This window comes from Mobula hypostoma, chromosome 6 (assembly GCF_963921235.1).
Source record: "Mobula hypostoma chromosome 6, sMobHyp1.1, whole genome shotgun sequence".
Lineage (NCBI taxonomy): Eukaryota > Metazoa > Chordata > Chondrichthyes > Myliobatiformes > Myliobatidae > Mobula > Mobula hypostoma.
The window spans coordinates 115,002,477-115,025,860 of record NC_086102.1 but is presented as its reverse complement, the minus strand read 5'-3'; the positions used below and the strand labels follow the sequence as shown (position 1 = coordinate 115,025,860).

At 45.4% G+C, this 23,384-nt stretch overlaps 1 protein-coding gene across 2 annotated transcripts in view; it reads right to left on the bottom strand.

Moving 5' to 3' along the window:
• The window catches only part of acadl (acyl-CoA dehydrogenase long chain), a 119,920-nt gene that overhangs the window by 3,524 nt on the left and 93,012 nt on the right, over nt 1-23,384 (bottom strand). For both annotated transcript variants that reach the window (XM_063051504.1, XM_063051506.1), the window contains exon 10: nt 10,089-10,175. In XM_063051504.1, the coding sequence (XP_062907574.1) occupies nt 10,089-10,175 (87 nt within the window). The remainder of the gene's footprint in view (nt 1-10,088; nt 10,176-23,384) is intronic.

The window sequence follows — 23,384 nt, the reverse complement described above, 5'->3', positions numbered from 1 at the left end:
TGCTGGTGGGGAAGGGGGGACGTCATTGCTTTGCTGCTGCTTGTGTGTGGGAGGGGGGAGATGTGAGGGGGTTTGAGGTTCTAACATTTAACTGTCATTTATTCTTTGGGGCACTCCTCTGTTTTCATGGATGACTGCAAAGAAAAATAATTTCAGGATGTATAGTGTATACATTTCTCTGACATTATATGTACCTATTGAACCTATTGACACCTGACTAGCTTTACCTCAGCATAAATCTGCAAATTTAGCACAGAATAACTGAACAAGAATCCTCTAGGCTACATGGACTTGAATTGATTTACTTTCCTCCACAGGACACTGGAAATGGCCAAGTTACATTATAATCATTAGTTTTATTTCAATAAGGAACTTGAAGTGCTTGGACTTTGTGGTGGGGGGAGTAATGCTAAAACTGTGAAACTGTAGACTGTAAATTGTAAATTAAAATTCAATTATGGATTGTGTTATATTCTCAAAAGAATGTATGCATCTATTTAAGCATCAGTGTTTCTCAATAAAGAAAACACAATCAATAACCTGTCTACCCAGTAATCATATAGATACAAATAACCAGTTATCTAACTTTGAAAGTTTCTTCAAATTGAGAAGAATTATTTCAGATTTTAATCTGTGAGGAGTTTTGCCACAGAACAACTTCGTTAGGCTCAATGGCCACTTTCTATCCTATAATTAATGCACTAAAATTTGTAAAGCCGAGAAATACTCAAGGTCTTTCAGCTAAACCAAACACCAAAGTACTTCTCTGTTATCAGTTAGTGTCAAAGGAACAGAGAAATTTATGGAGCGTGATGTGCCATATTGAGCTAATGGCCCAACGTGAGTCACATACTTGGACTGGTGATGTTACCTTGACACTTTGCCCTTGCTCGTCTGATGAAACCAGGCTGCTCATTCTGACAAGTCTCTGATCTAACTATTTTGTCAAGAGAAGGAACCTGCCAGAGATAGTCTTCCCTATTCTGTCCTTGAAAATCATACCTGCCCTCTTATTTGCTTCTGAGAATTTACCAACCAACAGCAAACCTTGCAAACAAAGCACAGGGAAAAATGCCACCAATATTGTCCTGACAAAATCCTCCAACTTTCTGGAAGGATAAGTCAAACAATGAGAGCATCCTTGCCCAGGTCAAGGTCCCCAGAACACTTTTTCACAGACTCAATACCTCTCTCCCAAGGCAGTGCCCTGACCCGAGCACTGGGAAGAGATTACCAGGCAAACAGTAGATACCAAAAATAATCAAAAAGAAAAACACCAACAATGCAGAAAATCTCATTTAATGGCAGGACATTCTGGAAACACTTGTCAGTCAGACAACATTAGTTCAGATCCATGAAAGGCGTCAGGTAAATAAATACGCTATTTCAAGGCAAATGAAGCATCAATATTCTGGACTCATGCCAATCCCTTGTTTGGTGGGGAGCAAAGAAGTGGGGCTCCAGTGAGTAAACAAACAGCACAGGAACTGGGGAACCAGCGAGTGGACGGGGGAACACGGGAACTGGGCAACCAGTGAGGAGACGGGGAACACGGGAACTGGGGAACCAGTGAGGAGACGGGGAACATGGGAACTGGGGAACCAGTGAGGAGATGGGGAACATGGGAACTGGGGAACCAGCCAGTGGACAGGGAACATGGGAACTGGGGAACCAGTGACGCAGGGAACATGGGAACTGGGGAACCAGTGACTGGACGGGGAACACAGGAACTGGGGAACCATCCAGTGGACGGGGAACACGGGAACTGGGGAACCATCGAGTGGACGGGGAACACGGGAACTGGGGAACCATCGAGTGGACGGGGAACACGGGAGCTGGGGAACCAGTGACTGGACGGGCAGAGCAGAATTGGATGAAATTCCTACAAGAAATAAGGAAAATGCAGGAAAAATATATTCCAAGAAAAAATAAAATCATGAATGGAAAAATGGCACAAATGTGGCTAACGAGAGAGGTGAAGGCAAAAATAAAAGCAAAAGAAACGGCGTACAAGGAAGCAAAAATTAGTGGGAAAAATGAGGACTGGAAGACCTTTAAAAACTTACAGCAAGAAACTAAGAAAATCATTAGGAAAGAAAAGATGAATTATGAAAGGAAGTTGGCGATTAACATAAAAAAGGATACTAAGAATTTTTTTAAATATATGAAGAGTAAAAGAGTGACAAGGGTAGATATGGGACCGATTGAAAATGATGCTGGAGTAATTATAATGGATAACAAAGAGATGGCGGAGGAACTGAATGAGTATTTTGCATCAGTCTTCACAGTGGAAGACATGAGCAATATACCTGATAGCCAGAGGTATCAGGGAATAGAATTAGGTACAGTCAAGATAACTAGAGAGAAAGTGCTTGGGAAGCTAAGTGGACTAAGAATAGATAAGTCTCCCGGCCCGATGAGGGCACCCAAGGGTTCTGAAGGAGGTGGCTTTGGAGATTCTGGAAGCATTGGAAATGATCTTCCAGGAATCAATAGACTCTGGCATGGTTCCGGAGGACTGGAAGGTCGCAAATGTAGTTCCGCTATTTAAGAAAGGAAGGAGGCAGCAAAAAGAAAATTACAGATCTATTAGTCTGACATCAGTGGTTGGAAAGATATTGGAGTCAATCCTCAAGGATGAGGTTATGAAATACCTCGAAGTGCATGACAAGATAGGCCAAAGCCAGCATGGTTTCATGAATGGAAGATCCTGCCTTACCAACTTATTGGAAGTTTTTGAGGTAATCTCGAATAAGATTGACAAGGGAGAGGCTGTGGATGTTGTGTATTTGGATTTTCAAAAGGCCTTCGATAAGGTGCCGCATATGAGGCTGCTTAATAAGACGAGAGCCCATGGAATTATAGGAAAGATATTGAAATGGGTGGAGCATTGGCTGATAGGCAGAAAGCAAAGGGTGGGAATAAAGGGATCCTATTCTGATTGGTTGCCGGTTACTAGTGGTGTTCCGCAGGGGTCGGTGTTGGGGCCGCTTCTTTTTACGATGTACATCGATGGTTTAGATTATGGATTAAATGGTTTTGTGGCCAAGTTTGCGGATGACACCAAGATAGGTGGAGGAGCAGGAAATGTTGAAGAAATGGAAAGGTTGCAGAGAGACTTAGTCAGTTTAGGAGAGTGGGCAAAGAAATGGCAGATGAGATACAACGTTGACAAATGTACGGTTGTACATTTCGGAAGAAGAAATAATCGGGCAGATTATTATTTAGATGGGGAGAAAATTCAAAAATCGGAAGTGCAAAAGGACTTGGGGGTCCTCGTGCAGGATACCCTAAAGGTTAACCACCAAGTTGGATTGGCGGTAAGGAAAGTGAATGCTATGTTGGCATTCATTTCAACAGGAATAGTGTATAAGAGTAAAGAGGTGTTGATGAGGCTCTATGGGGCACTGGTGAGACCTCATTTGGAATACTGTGTGCAGTTTTGGGCCCCCTATCTTAGAAAGGATATATTGATGTTGGAGAGAGTTCAGAGAAGATTTACGAGGATGATTCCTGGAATGCAAGGGCTAACATATGAGGAGCGTCTGTCGGCTCTTGGATTGTATTCATTAGAGTATAGAAGAATGAGAGGGGATCTCATAGAAACGTTTCGAATGTTGAAAGGGTTGGACAGAGTAGATGTGGAAAGGTTGTTTCCCTTGGTGGGTGAGTCCAGGACAAGATGCCATAGTCTTAGAATTAGAGGGTACCCAGTTAAAACAGAGATGAGGAGAAATTTTTTTAGCCAGAGGGTCGTGGATTTGTGGAATTCGTTGCCACATACGGTTGTGGAGGCCCGATCATTGAGGGTGTTTAAGGAGGAGATTGACAGGTATCTAATTAGTCAGGGTATCAAGAGATATGGGGAAAAAGCCGGAAATTGGAACTAGATGGGTGAATAGTTTAGCTCATGGGGGAGCTGCGCAGCAGACTCGATGGGTCGAATGGCCTACTTCTGCACTTTGTCTTGTGATCTTGTGAACACGGGAACTGGGGAACCAGTGACTGGATGGGGAATACGGGAACTGGGGAACCAGCGACTGGACGGGGAATAGGGGAACTGGGGAACCATCGAGTGGACGGAGAACACGGGAACTGGGGAACCAGTGAGTGGACGGGAAACGTGGGCATTGGGGAACCAGTGAGTGAAGGGGGAGCACAGGAACAGGGGAACCAGTGACTGGACAGGGAATACAGGAACTGGGGAACCAGTGACTGGACGGGGAGCACGGGAACTGGGGAACCATCCACTGGACGGGAAACGCGGGAACTGGGGAACCAGTGACTGGACGGGGAACACGGGAACCGGGGAACCAGCGAGTGGATGGGGAATACGGGAACCAGCGAGTGGGCGGGGAACATGGGAACCAGCGAGTGGGCGGGAAACGTGGGCATTGGGGAACCAGTGAGTGAAGGGGGAGCACAGGAACAGGGGAACCAGTGACTGGACAGGGAATACAGGAACTGGGGAACCAGTGACTGGACGGGGAGCACGGGAACTGGGGAACCATCCACTGGACGGGAAACGCGGGAACTGGGGAACCATTGATGCAGGGAACACGAGAACTGAGGAACCAGTGAGTGGACAGAAAACACGGGAATTGGAGAACCAGTGAGTGGGTGGGGAACATGGGAACTGGGGAACCAGTGACTGGACGGGGAATACGGGAACTGGGGAACCAGTGACGCAGGGAACACGGGAACTGGGGAACCAGCGAGTGGGCGGGGAACACAGGAACTGGGGAACCAATGAGTGGACGGGGAACACGGAACTGGGAAACCAGTGAGGAGACTGGGGGAGCACGTGAACTGGGGAACCAGTGACTGGACAGGTAACACGGGAACTGGGGAACCATTGATGCAGGGAACACGAGAACTGAGGAACCAGTGAGTGGACAGAAAACACGGGAATTGGAGAACCAGTGAGTGGGTGGGGAACATGGGAACTGGGGAACCAGTGACTGGACGGGGAATACGGGAACTGGGGAACCAGTGACGCAGGGAACACGGGAACTGGGGAACCAGTGAGTGCATGGGGAACACGGGAACTGGAGACCCAGTGACTGGACGGGGAACACGGGAACTGGGGAACCAGTGAGGAGACAGGAGGAGCACGGGAACTGGGGAACCAGGGACTGGACGGGGAACACGGGAACTGGGGAACCAGTGACTGCACGGGGAACACGGGAACTGGGGAACCAGTGAGATGGGGATCACGGGGAACTGGGGACCCAGTGACTGGACGGGCAACATGGGAACTGGGGACCCAGTGACTGGACGGGCAACACGGGAACTGGGGACCCAGTGACTGGATGGGCAACATGGGAACTGGGGAACCAGTGAGTGGATGGGGAATACGGGAACCAATGAGTGGACGGGGAACACGGAACTGGGAAACCAGTGAGGAGACTGGGGGAGCACGTGAACTGGGGAACCAGTGACTGGACAGGTAACATGGGAACTGGGGAACCACTGATGCAAGGAACACGAGAACTGAGGAACCAGTGAGTGGACAGAAAACACGGGAACTGGAGAACCAGTGAGTGGGTGGGGAACATGGGAACTGGGGAACCAGTGACTGGACGGGGAATACGGGAACTGGGGAACCAGTGACGCAGGGAACACGGGAACTGGGGAACCAGTGACGTAGGGAACATGGGAACTGGGGAACCAGTGAGTTGACAGAAAACACGGGAACTGGAGAACCAGTGAGTGGACAGAAAACACGGGAACTGGGGAACCAGTGAGCGGACAGAAAACATGGGAACTGGGGAACCAGTGACTGGACGGGGAATACGGGAACTGGGGAACCATCCAGTGGACGGGGAACACGGGAACTGGGGAACCATCGAGTGGACGGGGAACACAGGAACTGGGGAACCAGTGAGTGGACGGGGAACACGGGAACTGGGGAACCAGCGACTGGACGGGGAACACGGGAACTGGGGAACCAGTGAGGAGACGGGGAACACGGGAACTGGGGAACCAGTGAGGAGACAGGGAACACGGGAACTGGGGAACCAGTGAGGAGGCGGGGAACACGGGAACTGGGGAACCAGTGAGGAGGCGGGGAACATGGGAACTGGGGAACCAGTGAGGGGACGGGGAACACGGGAACTGGGGAACCAGCGACTGGATGGGGAATACGGGAACAGGGGAACCAGTGAGTGGACGGGAAATGTGGGAACCAGTGAAGAGAAGGGGAACAGGCGACCCAGTGACTGGACGGGGAACATGGGAACTGGGGAACCAGTGAGGAGACAGGGGGAGCACGGGAACTGGGGAACCAGTGAGATGGGGATCACGGGGAACTGGGGAACCAGTGACTGGACGGGGAACACAGGAACTGGGGACCCAGTGACTGGACGGGCAACACGGGAACTGGGGAACCATCGAGTGGATGGGGAACACGGGAACTGGGGAACCAGTGAGTGTAGGGGGAGCACGGGAACTGAGGAGCCAGTGACTGGATGGGAAACGCGGGAACTGGGGAACCAGTGACTGGACGGGGAACACAGGAACTGGGGACCCAGTGACTGGACGGGGAACACGGGAACCAGCGAGTGGGCGGGGAACATGGGAACCAGCGAGTGGGCGGGGAACACAGGAACTAGGGAACCAATGAGTGGACGGGGAACACGGAACTGGGAAACCAGTGAGGAGACTGGGGGAGCACGTGAACTGGGGAACCAGTGACTGGACAGGTAACACGGGAACTGGGGAACCATTGATGCAGGGAACATGGGAACTGGGGAACCAGTGACTGGACGGGGAATACGGGAACTGGGGAACCAGTGACGCAGGGAACACGGGAACTGGGGAACCAGTGACGCAGGGAACATGGGAACTGGGGAACCAGTGAGTTGACGGGGAACACGGGAACTGGGGAACCATCCAGTGGACGGGAAACGTGGGAACTGGGGAACCAGTGACTGGATGGGGAACACGGGAACTGGGGACCCAGTGACTGGACGGGGAACACGGGAACCAGCGAGTGGATGGGGAACACAGGAACTGGGGAACCAATGAGTGGATGGGGAACACGGAACTGGGAAACCAGTGAGGAGACTGGGGGAGCACGTGAACTGGGGAACCAGAGACTGGACAGGTAACACGGGAACTGGGGAACCACTGATGCAGGGAACATGAGAACTGAGGAACCAGTGAGTGGACAGAAAACACAGGAACTGGGGAACCAGTGAGTGGGTGGGGAACATGGGAACTGGGGAACCAGTGACTGGACGGGGAATACGGGAACTGGGGAACCAGTGACGTAGGGAACACGGGAACTGGGGAACCAGTGACGTAGGGAACATGGGAACTGGGGAACCAGTGAGTGGATGGGGAATACGGGAACTGGGGAACCATCCAGTGGACGGGGAACACGGGAATTGGGGAACCATCGAGTGGACAGGGAACACAGGAGCTGGGGAACCAGTGAGTGGACGGGAATACAGGAACTGGGGAACCAGTGAGTGGACGGGGGAACACGGGAACTGGGGAACCAGTGAGTGGATAGGGAACACGGGAACTGGGGAACCAGCGAGGAGGCAGGGAACATGGGAACTGGGGAACCAGTGAGGGGACAGGGAACACGGGAACTGGGGAACCAGCGACTGGATGGGGAATACGGGAACAGGGGAACCAGTGAGTGGACGGGAAACGTGGGAACCAGTGAGGAGAAGGGGAACACAGGGAACTGGAGACCCAGTGACTGGACGGGGAACACGGGAACTGGGGAACCAGTGAGGAGACAGGGGGAGCACGGGAACTGGGGAACCAGGGACTGGACGGGGAACACGGGAACTGGGGAACAAGTGACTGGACGGGGAACACGGGAACTGGGGAACCAGTGACTGGACGGGGAACACAGGAACTGGGGAACCCGTGAGATGGGGATCACGGGGAACTGGGGAACCAGTGACTGGATGGGGAACACGGGAACTGGGGACCCAGTGACTGGACGGGCAACACGGGAACTGGGAAACCATCGAGTGGATGGGGAACACGGGAACTGGGGACCCAGTGAGTGGACGGGGAACACAGGAACTGAGGAACCAGTGAGTGGAGGGGGAGCACGGGAACAGGGGAACCAGTGACTGGACAGGGAATACAGGAACTGGGGAACCAGTGACTGGACGAGGAGCACGGGAACTGGGGAACCGGGGAACCAGTGAGTGGACGGGAAACGCGGGAACTGGGGAACCAGTGACTGGACGGGGAACACGGGAACTGGGGACCCAGTGACTGGACGGGGAACATGGTTACTGGGGAACCAGCGAGTGGACAGGGAATACGGGAACCAGCCAGTGGGCGGGAAACATGGGAACCAGCGAGTGGGCGGGGAGCACAGGAACTGGGGAACCAGTGAGTGGACGGGGAACTGGGGAACCAGTGACTGGACGGGGAACACGGGAACTGGGGAACCAGTGAGGAGATGGGGAACATGGGAAATGGGGAACCAGCGAGTGGACGGGGAACACGGGAACTGGGGAACCAGCAAGTGGACGGGGAACATGGGAACTGGGGACCCAGCGAGTGGACGGGGAACATGGGAACTGGGGAACCAGCGAGTGGATGGGGAACACGGGAACTGGGGAACCGGTGAGTGGATGGGGAACTCGGGAAATGGGGAACCAGCGAGTGGACGGGGAACACGGGAACTGGGGAACCAGCAAGTGGACGGGGAACACGGGAACTGGGGAACCAGCGAGGAGACTGGTAACACGGGAACTGGGGAACCAGTGAGGGGACAGGGAACACGGGAACTGGGGAACCAGCGACTGGATGGGGAATATGGGAACAGGGGAACCAGTGAGTGGACGGGGAGCACGGGAACTGGGGAACCAGGGAACCAGTGAGTGGACGGGAAACGCGGGAACTGGGGAACCAGTGACTGGACGGGGAACACGGGAACTGGGGACCCAGTGACTGGACGGGGAACATGGTTACTGGGGAACCAGCGAGTGGACAGGGAATACGGGAACCAGCCAGTGGGCGGGAAACATGGGAACCAGCGAGTGGGCGGGGAGCACAGGAACTGGGGAACCAGTGAGTGGACGGGGAACTGGGGAACCAGTGACTGGACGGGGAACACGGGAACTGGGGAACCAGTGAGGAGATGGGGAACATGGGAAATGGGGAACCAGCGAGTGGACGGGGAACACGGGAACTGGGGAACCAGCAAGTGGACGGGGAACATGGGAACTGGGGACCCAGCGAGTGGACGGGGAACATGGGAACTGGGGAACCAGCGAGTGGATGGGGAACAGGGGAACCAGTGACTGGACGGGGAACACGGGAACTGGGGAACCAGTGAGTGGATGGGGAACACGGGAAATGGGAACCAGCGAGTGGACGGGGAACACGGGAACTGGGGAACCAGCAAGTGGACGGGGAACACGGGAACTGGGGAACCGGTGAGTGGACAGGAAACACGGGAACTGGGGAACCAGTTCCCCAGATGGGAATTGTAGCAATTGAGGCTTTGTGCATTTGATAACCAGCGTGGCAAATATCACCATGTTAGTCAGATGTTGAACTATCACTATTTCCAATGATTGGGTAGCAGATTATGAGCTTTATTGTACTTTAAAAATCTTTAACCTGAAGCCCTGCCAAGAATTATACAGATACTCATGCAATATTTAAGACCTAGATGAGCTCTTGAACCTCCAAGTTGTGGGAGTCTACAACCAAATGCTACCAAATGGGATTAATATAGATGGGTATTTGATGGGTCAGTGTGGGCATAGGGGGCAAAGGATCTGTTTCTTTACAGCATGACCGTAAAATGCTGTAAAAGAGATTTTTTAAAAAGCAGGGTGTTTCTAACTAACATTTCAACTGCTCAGCCTGCAGCTGAAAAACACATTCTGACCAAGCAATTGCACTCATTGACCTCAGCATGCCTTTGGTTATAGTCTGCAGATCCATCACTGCTTGTTTGTAGACAGTTTGATGTACAGTAGCCAGAAGTATAAAGTACCAGTTTCATTAGAGAAACAATAACAACAACAAAAAAATTTCTTCTGGATAAACTTACGTCTTCAAATTAACTTCCAATAATTTCATAAATTAGGACTTACTTAGCAATTGGATATTCCCACATATATCCCCATCCGCCATGGAGTTGTAGACACTGGGTGGCTACATTATTCTGGAGCTCAGTTGCCCTTTATAAAAACAAAGAAGTTAAATACATTCAATATCCTTTCATATCCAAAGAAAACAATCATTACCAAGATTGGTACACCATTTTTACAGAATCACCAAATGTTTTTGCTTTGCATATTTTCTCCTACCAGACCCCAAAAACCTCCTGTACCCTTGTGTAAAACAGCTAGTCTTCACATTTGAGCTCAGGCCGTGGTGTTGGCAAGCTATTCGATCAACCATGCTGCCACGTCTACCCAACACTTGGATGTACAGCTCCCTGGGAGATTACTGATTGCTCAAGTTGATAATGTCACACACCACCTGTTCCCTGAATAGCTATCGTCAGCCAAATCAGCACAGGCTAGAAAACAGACCTAGAACCACATAGTATGTATGGCTTAGTTACACCTAGATATCCAAACACACGGAAAGTTCCCCCAATGTTCTGAATGAATTGTGGCACTTTTTGTTAATTAACAGCTAGTATGTGTTTAAATAGTCAACAGTGTTACTACAACAGACATACGTGACTTGACAAAGCAACACACAAAATGCTGGAGGAACTCTGGTCAGGCAGCATCTCTAGAAATGAATAAACAGTTGACGTCTTGGGCTGATACCCTTCTTCAAGACAGGAAAGAGGCAAGTCGCCAGAAAAAAAAGGTGGGGGGAGGGGAAACAGGCTAACTTGAAAATGATAGATGAAGCCAAGCGGGTGGGAAAAGGAAAAGGCAGGAGAAAAAGGAATGTAACAGGAGAGTGGGAAGGAGTAGGGGACCCAGGGGAAGTGATAGGCAAGTGAGAAGAGGTAAAAGGCCAGAGTGGAGAATAGAGGAAGAGGGAAGAGTGAAGGGGGAGGGGGAGGGGAAGAGTGAAGGGGGAGGGGGAGGGGAAGTGTTTTTACTGGAAGGAGAAATTGATATTCATGCCATCAGGTTGGAGGCTACCCAGACAGAACACAAGGCGTCGCTCCTCCATCCTGAGGGCTGCCCCATCTCGGCACAAGAGGAGGCCGCAGACCAATACGTCAGAACAGGAATGGGAATTGGAATGAGAATTCTTGTCTACTGGATAGTGCCATTTTTGACAGATGGAGTGGAGGTGCTTGATGAAGCAGTCGCCTAATCCACAACGGGCCCCACCAATGCAGAAGAGGCTGTATTGGGAGCACTGGACATAATAGATGACTCCAGCAGATTCAGAGGTGAAATGTTGCCTCAGTTGGAAGGATTACCCAGGTCCCTGAATGGAGGTGAGGGAGGAGGCAAATGGGCAGATGCAGCACTTAAGCCAATTGAAGGTATAAATGCTGAGAGGGAGACCAGCGAGGAGGGATGAATGGACAAGGGAATCGTGGAGGGAGTGATCCATGCGGAATGTGGGTGGGGGGGGGGAGATAAAGATAAGTTAAGTGGTGGAGATGGCGGAAGTTACGGAGGATGTTATGTTGGATGCGGAGGCTCATGCGGTGGTCGGTGAGGACAAGGGGAATTCTAACACTGTTAAGGTGGTGGGAAGATGAGGTGAGCACAGCCATTTGGGAAATGGAGGAGATGCAGGTGAGGTCAGCATCCACAGTGGAGGGAGGGAAACCCCGTTCTTTGAAAGAGGAGGACATCTCAGATGTTCTGGAGAGGAAAGCTGCATCCTGGGAAGAGAAGCAGCCGAGGTGAAGGAACTGAGAAGAGATAAGCATTTTTTTTACAGGAGAGGGGCGGGAAGAGGTAGACTCAAGATAACCATGGGAATTGGTAGATTTATTAAAGACGTCAGTTGACGGCTTGACTTCAGAGATTGAGAAAGAGGCAGGAGGTACCAGGAATGGACCAAGTGAATTTAAGGGCAGGATGGAAGTTGGAGGCAAAGCTGACGAAGTTGATGAGCTCAGTAGAGGTGCACTAAGCAGCGCCAATTCAGTTGTCAATGTAGCGGAGAAAGAGTTGGGGAGTATTACTGATGAAGGCTTGGAACATGGACTGTTCTACGTAGCCAGTGAAGAGTCGGGTAAAGCTGGGATCTCACGGCTACCCTTGCTTTACATGTTAGTTTTTTTGTAAGCAACCTATTACTGTGAACAACTGTAGAAAAAGGCAAACTACAACTCTTCAATAAACTTTGTAGGAAGTTTAAACAGTACTCAGAATAATAGAATTTTATATAAAAATGGGAGTAGTCAGCCCAGCCCACCCTACCAAGGTAATCTATTTATTACAATTCATTGAATCTTTCGGTATTCAATTTTGCAGATCTTAAAATATTTCAGAATGTTCCACTGGACAATTCTTTATCTGAGTTTGACATTATATCATCAATTTATCTTCTCGGTTGTATTGCATAGCAGGCATTTGCAGCATAATATAATCACACATTGATGATGTGTGAACTTAATATCATCACACATTGATGTTTGCATGAATTTTTTTATTTACAGTATTTATACCTATACCTGACCTGGGAGTGTACTTAATAATGGGCACTCGTTTAATCATCTTCAAAGTATTTAAACAGAGATATTTTAACTCAAACTCCCCTCTCCTCTCATCAACAGATAAACGTACAAATATAACTTCACAAGAAGCTAAGCTGACTGAAAAATCAATTCCACTTTGTAGATTGGATCGAAACTGTTGAAAGTGCAGCTCCCACAGATCCTTTCAGCTACTCACTACTTCACTAACAAAAACATTTTTTTGTATTTAAAGCTGCTTTTTTTTAAGGATCACTGAAGCATCAAATATGTAGCTGTTGTACAACAAATTGTTTACCAAAGGCTACCGTAAGAAATCATCTAGTTACAATGATTTTGAATCACTAAAATCTCTCTATATGTTACAGTCCATAGTTACAGTACAGGATACCAGGGGCTTCAATTTAAACTAGCAGTTTTTAACTATTTAGTGGACCAGTCTCCCAAACCTTTCCCCCAGCTATGCTCAGCAAGAAAATAAGATTTGTTAAAATAGAAAACTATGCTGAACAGAGTTTGAATTGTTTCAGTACTATTTAGATTGCTTCAATCAAACCATTGCCTTTGCTCAGGAAGAGTTAGCCTTCATTTTTTAAATTATCAACACAACATTTGTTGTGCTTATAAGGCTGCAAGAACAAGGAGGAAGGCCTCTCTAACCTCATGAAGGTCTGGCAGATTTCATCCTCCCCAGACATGTTAGATGGCCAAAAATAACTCTTCATCTTAATTTATCTTACCTCATCAAATATTTCTTGTGGATACGTCACAAAGCTACTCAGCATTAAGATTTTACTTTTTAATTACATTTTGTGAAAAACACTTATTAATTATTTAATGTTCTGATATTCACCACTTCCTTTACATTTTAGAATTCTAGGTTTCTTCATTAAATGGCAGGCTGTTTTCCTACATTCACAAAAAGTGGACATAACTGGCTAGACCAGCACCTATTGATCATCTCTAAGTACTCTAGAGGAGTTAATGGTAGAAGGAATGAATGTTCAGGGTGTTGAGTTCCATTTCAATAAAATGGGTTGTTTTGTCTTAATACCATCAAGCTTCTTCAGAAAAATGGGTAGTATTCCATTACACTTGAGCTTACATCTTGATGGAAGGGCCCAGGCAAGTTATTTGCTATAAAATCGGACTTACTCACATATTAAGATCTGATTAAGTTTCTTGTCAGTGGGAAATCCCAGAACTGTATCAAAGGTGATGGGATTAAAAGTTAGGTGAAGCTCAACATGTGTACCATTCCATTATTACTTTGCCCCTATCAATGCTATAAAATAGAAGTTAATGAAATGTTGCTGCCCATATTTGAGGAAATGGACATGGAGCGGGAAAAGTTACAGTTATCGGCGAACATCTGCATCTCTTGTGAAGGGATATTACTGAACAATTCCCTATCCTGAGGATTCTGGGCAGCAATGCACTGAACTAATGAGATTAGCTTTCAACACCTGCTTCTATCTTCCTTTGGGACATGTACAACTTCAGCTAACTCTTCTGTAGTTTGCACTCAGTTTAATTTTACTAGGGCCCCTTGTTGCTATTCATGATCAAATGCTGCCTTATTGTCAATGGCACTTACATTCAATATAGTTGTAGTAATGCTAACAGTTATGTGACTTGTTTATAGATATTCCTACAGCATATTTAAATAACAATATTTTCAGGTTTTTCACACAAGTCTTATCAAACTAAATTCAAAATGTACTGTTAAGATCAAACAATTGACAACAGATCTTCCAAATAACAATGAAATGAAAGGAGGGGGTTCTACCAAATTTGGGACCTTAATAGCTGAGTTTAGGTCCCCTTAATTAGAACCTACAGAGAACACAGAAGGACATCTCTTTAGAACAGAGATGAAAAGGAATTGCTTCAAAAGTTCAAAGCAAATTGATTATCAAAATACTTATGTCATTATATACAATGAAGATTCCAGTCCTTGTGGGCATTCACAGTAAATACAAAAAACACAACAGAATCAACAAAAGACCACACCCAACAGGATGGACAACAATGTGCAAAAAAACAACAAACTATGCAAATACTAAAAGAAAGAGAGAAAACATAATAAAGAATAAAGCAATAAATATCGAGAACATGAGATGAAGACATGACAGCCAGAGGGTGGTGAAGCTGTGGAAGTCATTGCCACGGATGTGTTTTGAGGTCAAGTCACTGAGTATATTTAAAGCGGAGGTTGATAGGTTCATGATTAATAAGAGCAGCAAATGTTATGGGTAAAAGGTCGGAGAATGGGTTTGAGAGGGATAATAAATCAGCCATGAGAGAATGGTGGGGCAGGCATAATGGGTTGAATGGCCTAATTCTGTTCCTATATCTTATGGACATGTCCACTAGTGGGGGTGGGGAAACTTAACCCGAGTGGCAATCACAAGCCAGTTGGAGGTGTACTGATAGGTAGCCTAAGGTGGTCCAAAAATGTTTCACTGGGCAAATAGCTGGAGTGGGTGTTGTCTTATTGCAGTGGCTATAGAAATTTATAGTCTTTGATGTTTAAGAAAATAAGAAATGACCTTACTGAAATATATTTGATCCTTAAAGGACAATGACAGAGTAAATGTTTAGATATTTCTACCTCAATTGAGGGGACATAGTTAAAGGCAATTATTTAAAGGCAATTGAAATGGTGAGGAACAACAATTTTCCACAGAGGGTGTTGATCAATGGAATTCTCTACACCAGGGGATGGTAGTGGTTAAGTCATTGGGGGCACTTAGGAGAAGCAGAATTCTCTTTGAAAGAACAGAGAAGAACTGGATCTGGCTGTGAGATGAGGTCAAATCAGCCACAATGATATTGAATCCTGAGGCAGGTCTGAGAGGCTGAGTAGCCTGCTCTTGTTCCTTTTTTTTTTAAACTGAAGCTCTTTAAGGGCTGAAGAAAATTCTTCAACTTTGTTAGTCTCTTGGGATTGCAAATGACTCGCTTTTTTTTAAAAAAGTGGTTTCCAAGGTGACAAACAAAACCAAATTGGGAACTGGGACTCTTCCATAGACGGAACAGCATACTAGATCTCCATCATTAGCGCAGCTAGCCACTGGTAGCGGATGCATCTGTCTGTGATACCAGAGGTAGAAGTGGCATTTGGGGTCCTTGGGGAGAAAACAATCCTTAACATCAAGGACACCATCCATTGTGGCATTGCAATTGCTATAAATAGGGTTAGACAGAGAATGTACCCAACAGCTCAAAACTGTGCATCCACTGTGGGCTACCCCCAGCAGTAAGGTATAGCACCATATATTGAAAACTGGTTTATTGTCACATTTTGAGGTACAGTGCAAAATTTTGTGTTGCATGCTATTCACATACATCACTTCATTACAAACAGTTCATCATAGCAGGACAGGGAAAACAATAGTAGGATGCAGAATGAAGTATCGCAGTTACACAGAGAAAGCGAAGTGCAGGCAGACAGTAAGATGCAAAACTATAGCTCCCATTCTACTGAAAATATTCAGGCCTGGGATCAGCTCTGTTTCAATATGTGCAGAAGGACATCTTTAGAGCAACACCAGGTACAACTTCAGATGAGGTGCGACAAACGAGGTTCAGCAAAATTTCAGATTAAACAGATTATATTAAAGGATACCTTGACAAAGAGCAGGACAGCAGATCAAGATTCAAGATTGTTTACCGTCATTTCCAGTACAGGAGATAAAGGAGAATGAAATAATTGTCACTCCAGATCCAATGCACCACAACAAAAAAAACACAATAATGAAAAAACAATAAAAATAAATACATTAGATAGCTTATATAAATAGATTGGACTGTACGTCCATAAAGTGACCCTAGGCACAGAATTGTCTGCACATGGGGTGACTGATAGCATATGATAAAGTAGTGGTGGTGGGGGTATGAAGGGGTGCATTATAAATGGAGGTGGTTGATCAACGTCACTGCTTGGGGAAAGTAACTATTTATGTGAGTCTTGTGGTCCTGGTGTGGATGCTACGTAGCCTCCAACCTGATGGGATGGACATTGATCTCTCGAACTTCTGGTAATTTCACCCTCCTTCACCATTCCCGTTTCCCTCTCTCACCTCATCTCCTTCCCTGCCCATCACCTTCCGTGGTACTCCTCCCCCTTCCCTTTCCTTTCATGGTCTTCTACCCTCTATCAGATTCCCCCTTCTCCAGTCCTTTAGCTCTTTCACCTATCAGATTCCCAGATCTTTACTTCACCCCTCCCACTCTCCCATTTTCACCTATCACTTACCATCCTGTACTTCTTCCTCCCCTCCCCTCACCTTCTTGGTCTACATAAGAACATAAGAAATAGGAGCAGGAGTAGGCCATCTGGCCTGTCGAGCCTGCTCTGCCATTCAGTAAGATCATGGCTGATCTGGCCATGGATTCATCTCCACCCAGCTACCTTTTCCCCCATAACCTTTAATTCCCCTACTATGCAAAAATCTATCCAACCTTGTCTTAAATATGTTTACTGAGGCAGCCTCCAATGCTTCATTGGGCAGAATTCCACAGATTCACCACTCACTGGGAAAAGCAGTTCCTCCTCACCAACATCCTAAATCTACTCCCCAGAATCTTGTCCCCTTGTTCTAATCTCACCTACCAGAGGAAACAACTTCCTTGCCTCTATCTTATCTATCCCTTTCATAATTTTATATGATTCTAAAAGATCTCCTCTCATTCTTCTGAATTCCAGCAAATACTGTCCCAGGCGACTCAATCTCTCCTCATAGACTAACCCCCTCATCTCTGGAATCAACTTAGTGAACCTCCTCTGCAACGCCTCCAAAGCCACTATATCCTTCCTAACTTCTAACTTTTCATCTTTTTTTTCCCAGTCCTGATAAAAGGTCTTGGCCCAAAACATTGGCTATTTACTCTTTTTCATAGACGCTGCCTGACCTGCTGAATTCCTCCAGCGTTCTCTGTGTGTTACTGGCCCTTTCTGTATACCTGTCCTTGATAACAGCTAGGCTGGTGTCAGTGATGCAATGGGCAGTTTTGACTGCCCATTGTAGAGCCTTCCTCCTTCTGTACCATGCACTAATGCAGCACGCTGCACATTTGTACAAGGATGCAAGTATAAATGTGCATAGTCTGGCCCACTTCAGCCGCTCAGAAAATAGAGGCATTGGTGAGCTTTCCTTTTTGTGTAGGAAGTATTCTGTGACCATGAGAGGTTGCACAACATGAGTACTCCCAGGACTTTGAAACTGCTCACAGTTTCCACTGTGGTTCCATCGATGTAAAGAGGGTTGTGAGGGAAATTCGGGATGAGTAATAAATTTTGGCCTTGCCAGAAATTCCGAGATCCCAAAATTCAATAAATAAAGAAAATTCAGAAGAAGCTTATTTGCAGGGCAGTGACAACATGGAACACATGAAACATGATGTAGATGAAGCAAATAGTAGAGATCTGTTTTTGAGGAAATTAGATCAGCAAATGAAGTTACGCTGATTATTGGGGTGGATAGTACTACTTCCTACCACCAAATCAGCAGATTCATCTGCTACATGTAGACTGACAATGAGGTCAGCTAGGCGTCTCCTTCATACTGGTTCTGTCATCAACAGTCCTAGCGTCCTGCTGACAGAAATTTTTCAGGGCACAGTCACAATGGTAGTATTAGGCTACACTTCATGCATACTGCTACCAAGAATATGCTGTTAACATCAATGCTTCAACATGGTCATTTTGAAGATGGAGCACTATTTTCATCGACTGATAGAAAGCTGTAGTCCATAATTAGCTAAATATATCCTATCTGTTTTAGAGCTGCTCTGAAACTCCAGTGATTTTATACTCTATGCTGAATCCATTGGGGCTGTACTGCAATCCTAAGAACATGACAGGTCTGAGAACTATGAATGGAATACCTCAATCCTGGGCCTCTGTACTTCCCTCTGCAACTGGATTGTCAACTTTGTCATTGGGAGACCACAGTCAGTGTGGAACTGGAAATAATATCTTCTCACTGATTATCAAATGAGGTGCACCTCAAGGACGTGTGCTTAGCCCACTACTCTACTCTTTCTACACTCATGACTGTTGCGTGACATAGCTGGACTGTAATCTACAAAATTTGCTGATGGCCCAACTAAGTAACTGTTGTTGGGAGAGTCTCAGGTGGCAGTGAGAAGGCATACAGGTGTGAGACAGATCAGCTGGTTAAGTGCTGCTCACACAACAAACTTGCACTTGATATCAGTAAGACCAAGCAATTGACTGCAGACTTCAGGAAGAGAAGGTCAGGAGAACACTCATTGACGGGTCAATGGGGGAAAAGGTGAGCTGCTTTAAGTTCCTGGTCATCAACATCTCTATCCTTAGCCCACACATTGATCCAATCATGAAGAAAGCACACCAGCAGCTATACTTCATTATGAGTTTGAGGAGATTTGGAATGTTACTAAAGACTCTAGCAAATTTCTAGAGAACATTCTGACTGGTTGCCTCACAGCCTTGTATAGAGGTTCCAATGTACAGGAATAAAAGAAACTGAAGAGGACTGTAGACGCAAGCTTCATCAAGGGAACAACTTTCCCCACATCGAAGACATCTTCAAAAGGCAGTGCCTCAAGGAGGCAGCATCCATCATTAAGGATCCTCACTACCTAGGACATGCCCTCTTCTCATTACTACCACCAGAGAGGATGGATATAAGGCAATCTACACAGATTTCTGAAGGGTTCATAAGTACTACGTCACCAGACCTCTTTTATTTATTTGGTAACGTAACAGTAATTTTTATGTCACGCACTGCATTGCTGTCACAAAACAACAAACTTCATGATGTATGTCAGTGATAACAAATCTGATCCTCATACTATTACAGGAAGGTTGTTTCAACTTCTGCAGGACTGCTTGTCCAATTTTGACATATTCTCAGGTGTTAGCAAGGAGCATTTTGTATGGTCCATATGACTGAAGGTGTGTTCTCCTTATATAAATTCAATGCCAATGTAGGTGGTCCATACATTGCCTCTGGTTTAATTAAGTAGATGTCTAAGTCATTTGAGAGGGAAGCTAAGTGCTTGCGTGGTGATGGGATACACTGATTTTCGTGTGATAAGCTTCTGCAAAACCACGATAAATATACCATCACTATCAGAGGTATGACCTAACTCCAAATTTAATCTAGATTTTATCACAATTCTCCAACTGTAATGCTTGAAGGCCATTTGGCTACTTGTCCAAACACATAACTTTTATGTTACAAGCTGTGAGCCAATTAGAAAGGGTTATGTTTTCATATACAGTGGGACATATTGGGATCAGTACATTTTCACCCAACTAAGCAGCTGCCCCAATTAGCCAAAGTTTCATGGAAAAGGATAAAAGGTATAAAGAGACAGACTACCATGTAACTGAGTTATGCATTTTATGCATAACATGCATTTAAATGAAATACATAACAAATTAGAATACTATCAGTATTACTACATTACTATAAAACTGTGTATTAGTTCCTAATAGTTATCCACAGAGGATACCACATTCTTTTGATTGACTGGAAACGAACAAAATCAGTGTAAACACCTAATGCAGATAATGGACTGCCTTCATACAATGGCATCAATGATTGGGTCCTCCAACTCTTCATCTTCATTGTAACATTCATGATGATTGTTGATATCTTCAAATTCAAAGTAAATTTATTCTCAAAGTACATATGTCACAAGATACAACCCTGAGAGTCATTTTCTTGTGGGCATTCTCGATAAATAAATACTATAATAACTATAAAGAATTAATGGTGTGGTCTTTCATTGATTCTGTTATAGTTATTATTGTATGTACTTGGTGAAGGACACATACTACAGTCATGTGTCCTTGCTGGGAACTTGTCTCCGATGCTATCTTATTCCATACTCTTGCATTGAAGAATTATTCTGCAGTGAAGTGTTTCCCTAATGCTGTTGGTCAGGAAGTTCTAGTGCTGGAGCTATGGCTGCCTCTATCGTTAGAAAACCTTCCTAGCTACTTACAACCACAACAATTTTGGTGCCATCAACACACTTACTAATTGTACCACCTAAATGGGTGAGAAGGGAGTAACGATGCAGACAGCTGGAAATTTGGGCAGGGTGATGGCTGAAAGAATTTAATCCAGGCAAGTGTGAGGTATTGCAATTTGAGAAGTGAAATTCTGATAGGATGTTTACAGTAAATGACAGGGAGCTTTGGAGTGCTAATACACAGAGAGACTCTGAGGTGGAAGTTCATATTTCCTTGAAAATGAATGGTGAATAGGGTCAAAAAGGCGGCATTTGGCTTCGTTGTCTTCACCAATTGATGCACTGAGTACAGGAGCTAGGACGTAATGGTGCAGCTGCATGCAGACCATAAGATATAGGAGCAAAACTAGGCCAAATGGCCCATCGAGTCTGCTTCACCATTTCATCGTAGCTGATTTATTGCTCCTCTCAACCCCATTCTCCTGCCTCTACCCATAACCTTTGCTGCCCTTATTAATCAGCCTTCACTTTAAATATTAAATATACCTAATTATTTCGCCTCCACAGCCATCTGTAGCAATGAATTCCACAGATTCTTTAGCTCTGGCTAAAGAAATTCCTCATCTGTTCTAAATGGATGTCCTCTATTCTGAGGCTGTGCACTCTGGTCCTAAATTCCCCCACTGTAGGAAACATTCCTCACTATATCCAATCCATCAAGGCCTTTCAATATGTGATAGGTTTCAATGAGATCCCCTCTCCCCTCATAATTCTAAAGTCCATTGAATACATGACCAGAGCCATCAAATGATCCTTTCATTTCAAGGATCATTCTCTTGAACATCTTCTGGACCCTCTCAAATGCCAGCACATCTATTCTTACATAAAGAGCCAAAAACAGCTCACAATACTTCAAGTGTGATTTGACCAATGCCATATAAAGCCTCAGCATTATGTCCTTATGAGCTGCCAGAGGACTTGGTACAGTCAGAACAATTGCAACATTTAAAAGGCATTGGGACAGGTACATGAATAGGAAAGAGGAAAGGGGTGGAAGAATATGGCCCTATTGCAAGCAAATGGGATTATCGTAGGTAAGTGGTTGACAATGGATGGGCTGAGCCGAAAGGCCTGCTTCTGTACTTTGCAGCTCTAAGACTTTGACTAAATTAAAACATGTGGTTGAGGGGTAAGGAAAAGGAAAGTGTACAATGATTCAAGTTAATGTGGAAAGTAGAAAAGGTTATGATTTAGAAGTAATAAATTTTGGGGTGACATGGTAGCATAGTGGTTAGGGCAACACTATTATAGCTCGAGGTGTTGGAGTTCGGAGTTCAATTCCAGCACCCTCTGTAAGGAAGTTTGTACATTCTTCCTATAAGCATGTGGGTTTCCTCCGGTTGCTCCAGCTTCCTCTCACAGTCCAAGGCTAGGGTTAAATAGGTGGGTTGCTGGACAGTGTGACTTGTTGGGCCAAAAGGGCCTGCTCACGCTGCATGTTTAAATAATATATAAAAGAAAATGAAGATGTAGTGACAAAAGAAATGTACTTAATGTGGACAACCTAACTTTTTCTTCCTGAGCTAAAAGTATTCAAGTACAAGTAATGAGAAATTCAGACCAAACAGGATTTGATCAATTTCAGATAGGCCATTAAAGCCATTAAGAATAAACACTGCAGACTCAGTAGATGGAAATTATGCAGTATCTGAGATAGTAGGCTTATTTTCATAGAAGCAAAGTAAGTAGGAGAAAACAATATGAATTTACAAAATCATCAATTTATACAGCAAGGAAAATCAATTTCCCCTATGGAAAATCAATAACATCAATTTAAAATTGTTACAAAGTGAGTAAAGAGTAAATCTCTTTACATCAAAGGTGCTGAAAAATATTCCAATTATCTTTTGAGAGAAAGTAGGACAAATTTTGTAAACAAGGGGAGTCAAAAGACTTTGAAGGTCAGTGGGTTTTGCTTTCAAATGTTCCAGCAAAGAGCCAGTAGATACAAACTGAATAGCTTCCACATGTTCTAAGCCTAGTCAACAGTAATTTTGTGTCAAGTACCCCCTCATGTGGCCTGTGAAATGCAATGAGCCATTTTAATTGGTCTCAGTGAATGAATAATAACACCACAAGAGCACAGTGACATCTAGGCTCAATTTAGCCGCAGCTCTCAATCCTACATCTGTTAATTCAAAGATCATATTTTACAATCCATTCTCCAATAGATACAAGGTACAATTCCAACAGAGCATAACCAGCCTTTTACAAGCAGAATAAAGAGCAGTTAATATATTTCAAAAACAAAGTGCAGTGGAGTCTTGACACATTAATGAAGGTAAAATAATCTTATTTTATTAGGTAGGGTGTGTGTGTGTGTGCGCGCGCGCATGCGCACTGAGGGAGTTGAAAGGCAGTAAGGGGAAAAAGCAGGTAATTTTAAAATAGTTTAACTTAATTGATCCGACCAATATTTTTAAATATCTAGTGTAAAATTTTCGTAATTATATTTTAGAATTTATTTTATGTCTTATTTTAATTAGTTCATTTTAAACAATTTTTAAAAATTAAACTTCGATAAAACCTAACAGCTTTGTGGCCTTACCTTTTCAATTATTTCCATCAAACTTCGGCTAATTGGACCAAAATGTACTGGTCCCGATGTGTCCCAATTAACCAGAATCCACAGTATATTTCTGATTGAAATTTGTAGTTTGTGAAAATTGTATTTCACAGCACCGGTCAGTGATATTAAACGTGAATCTGATGGAATATTATTTCT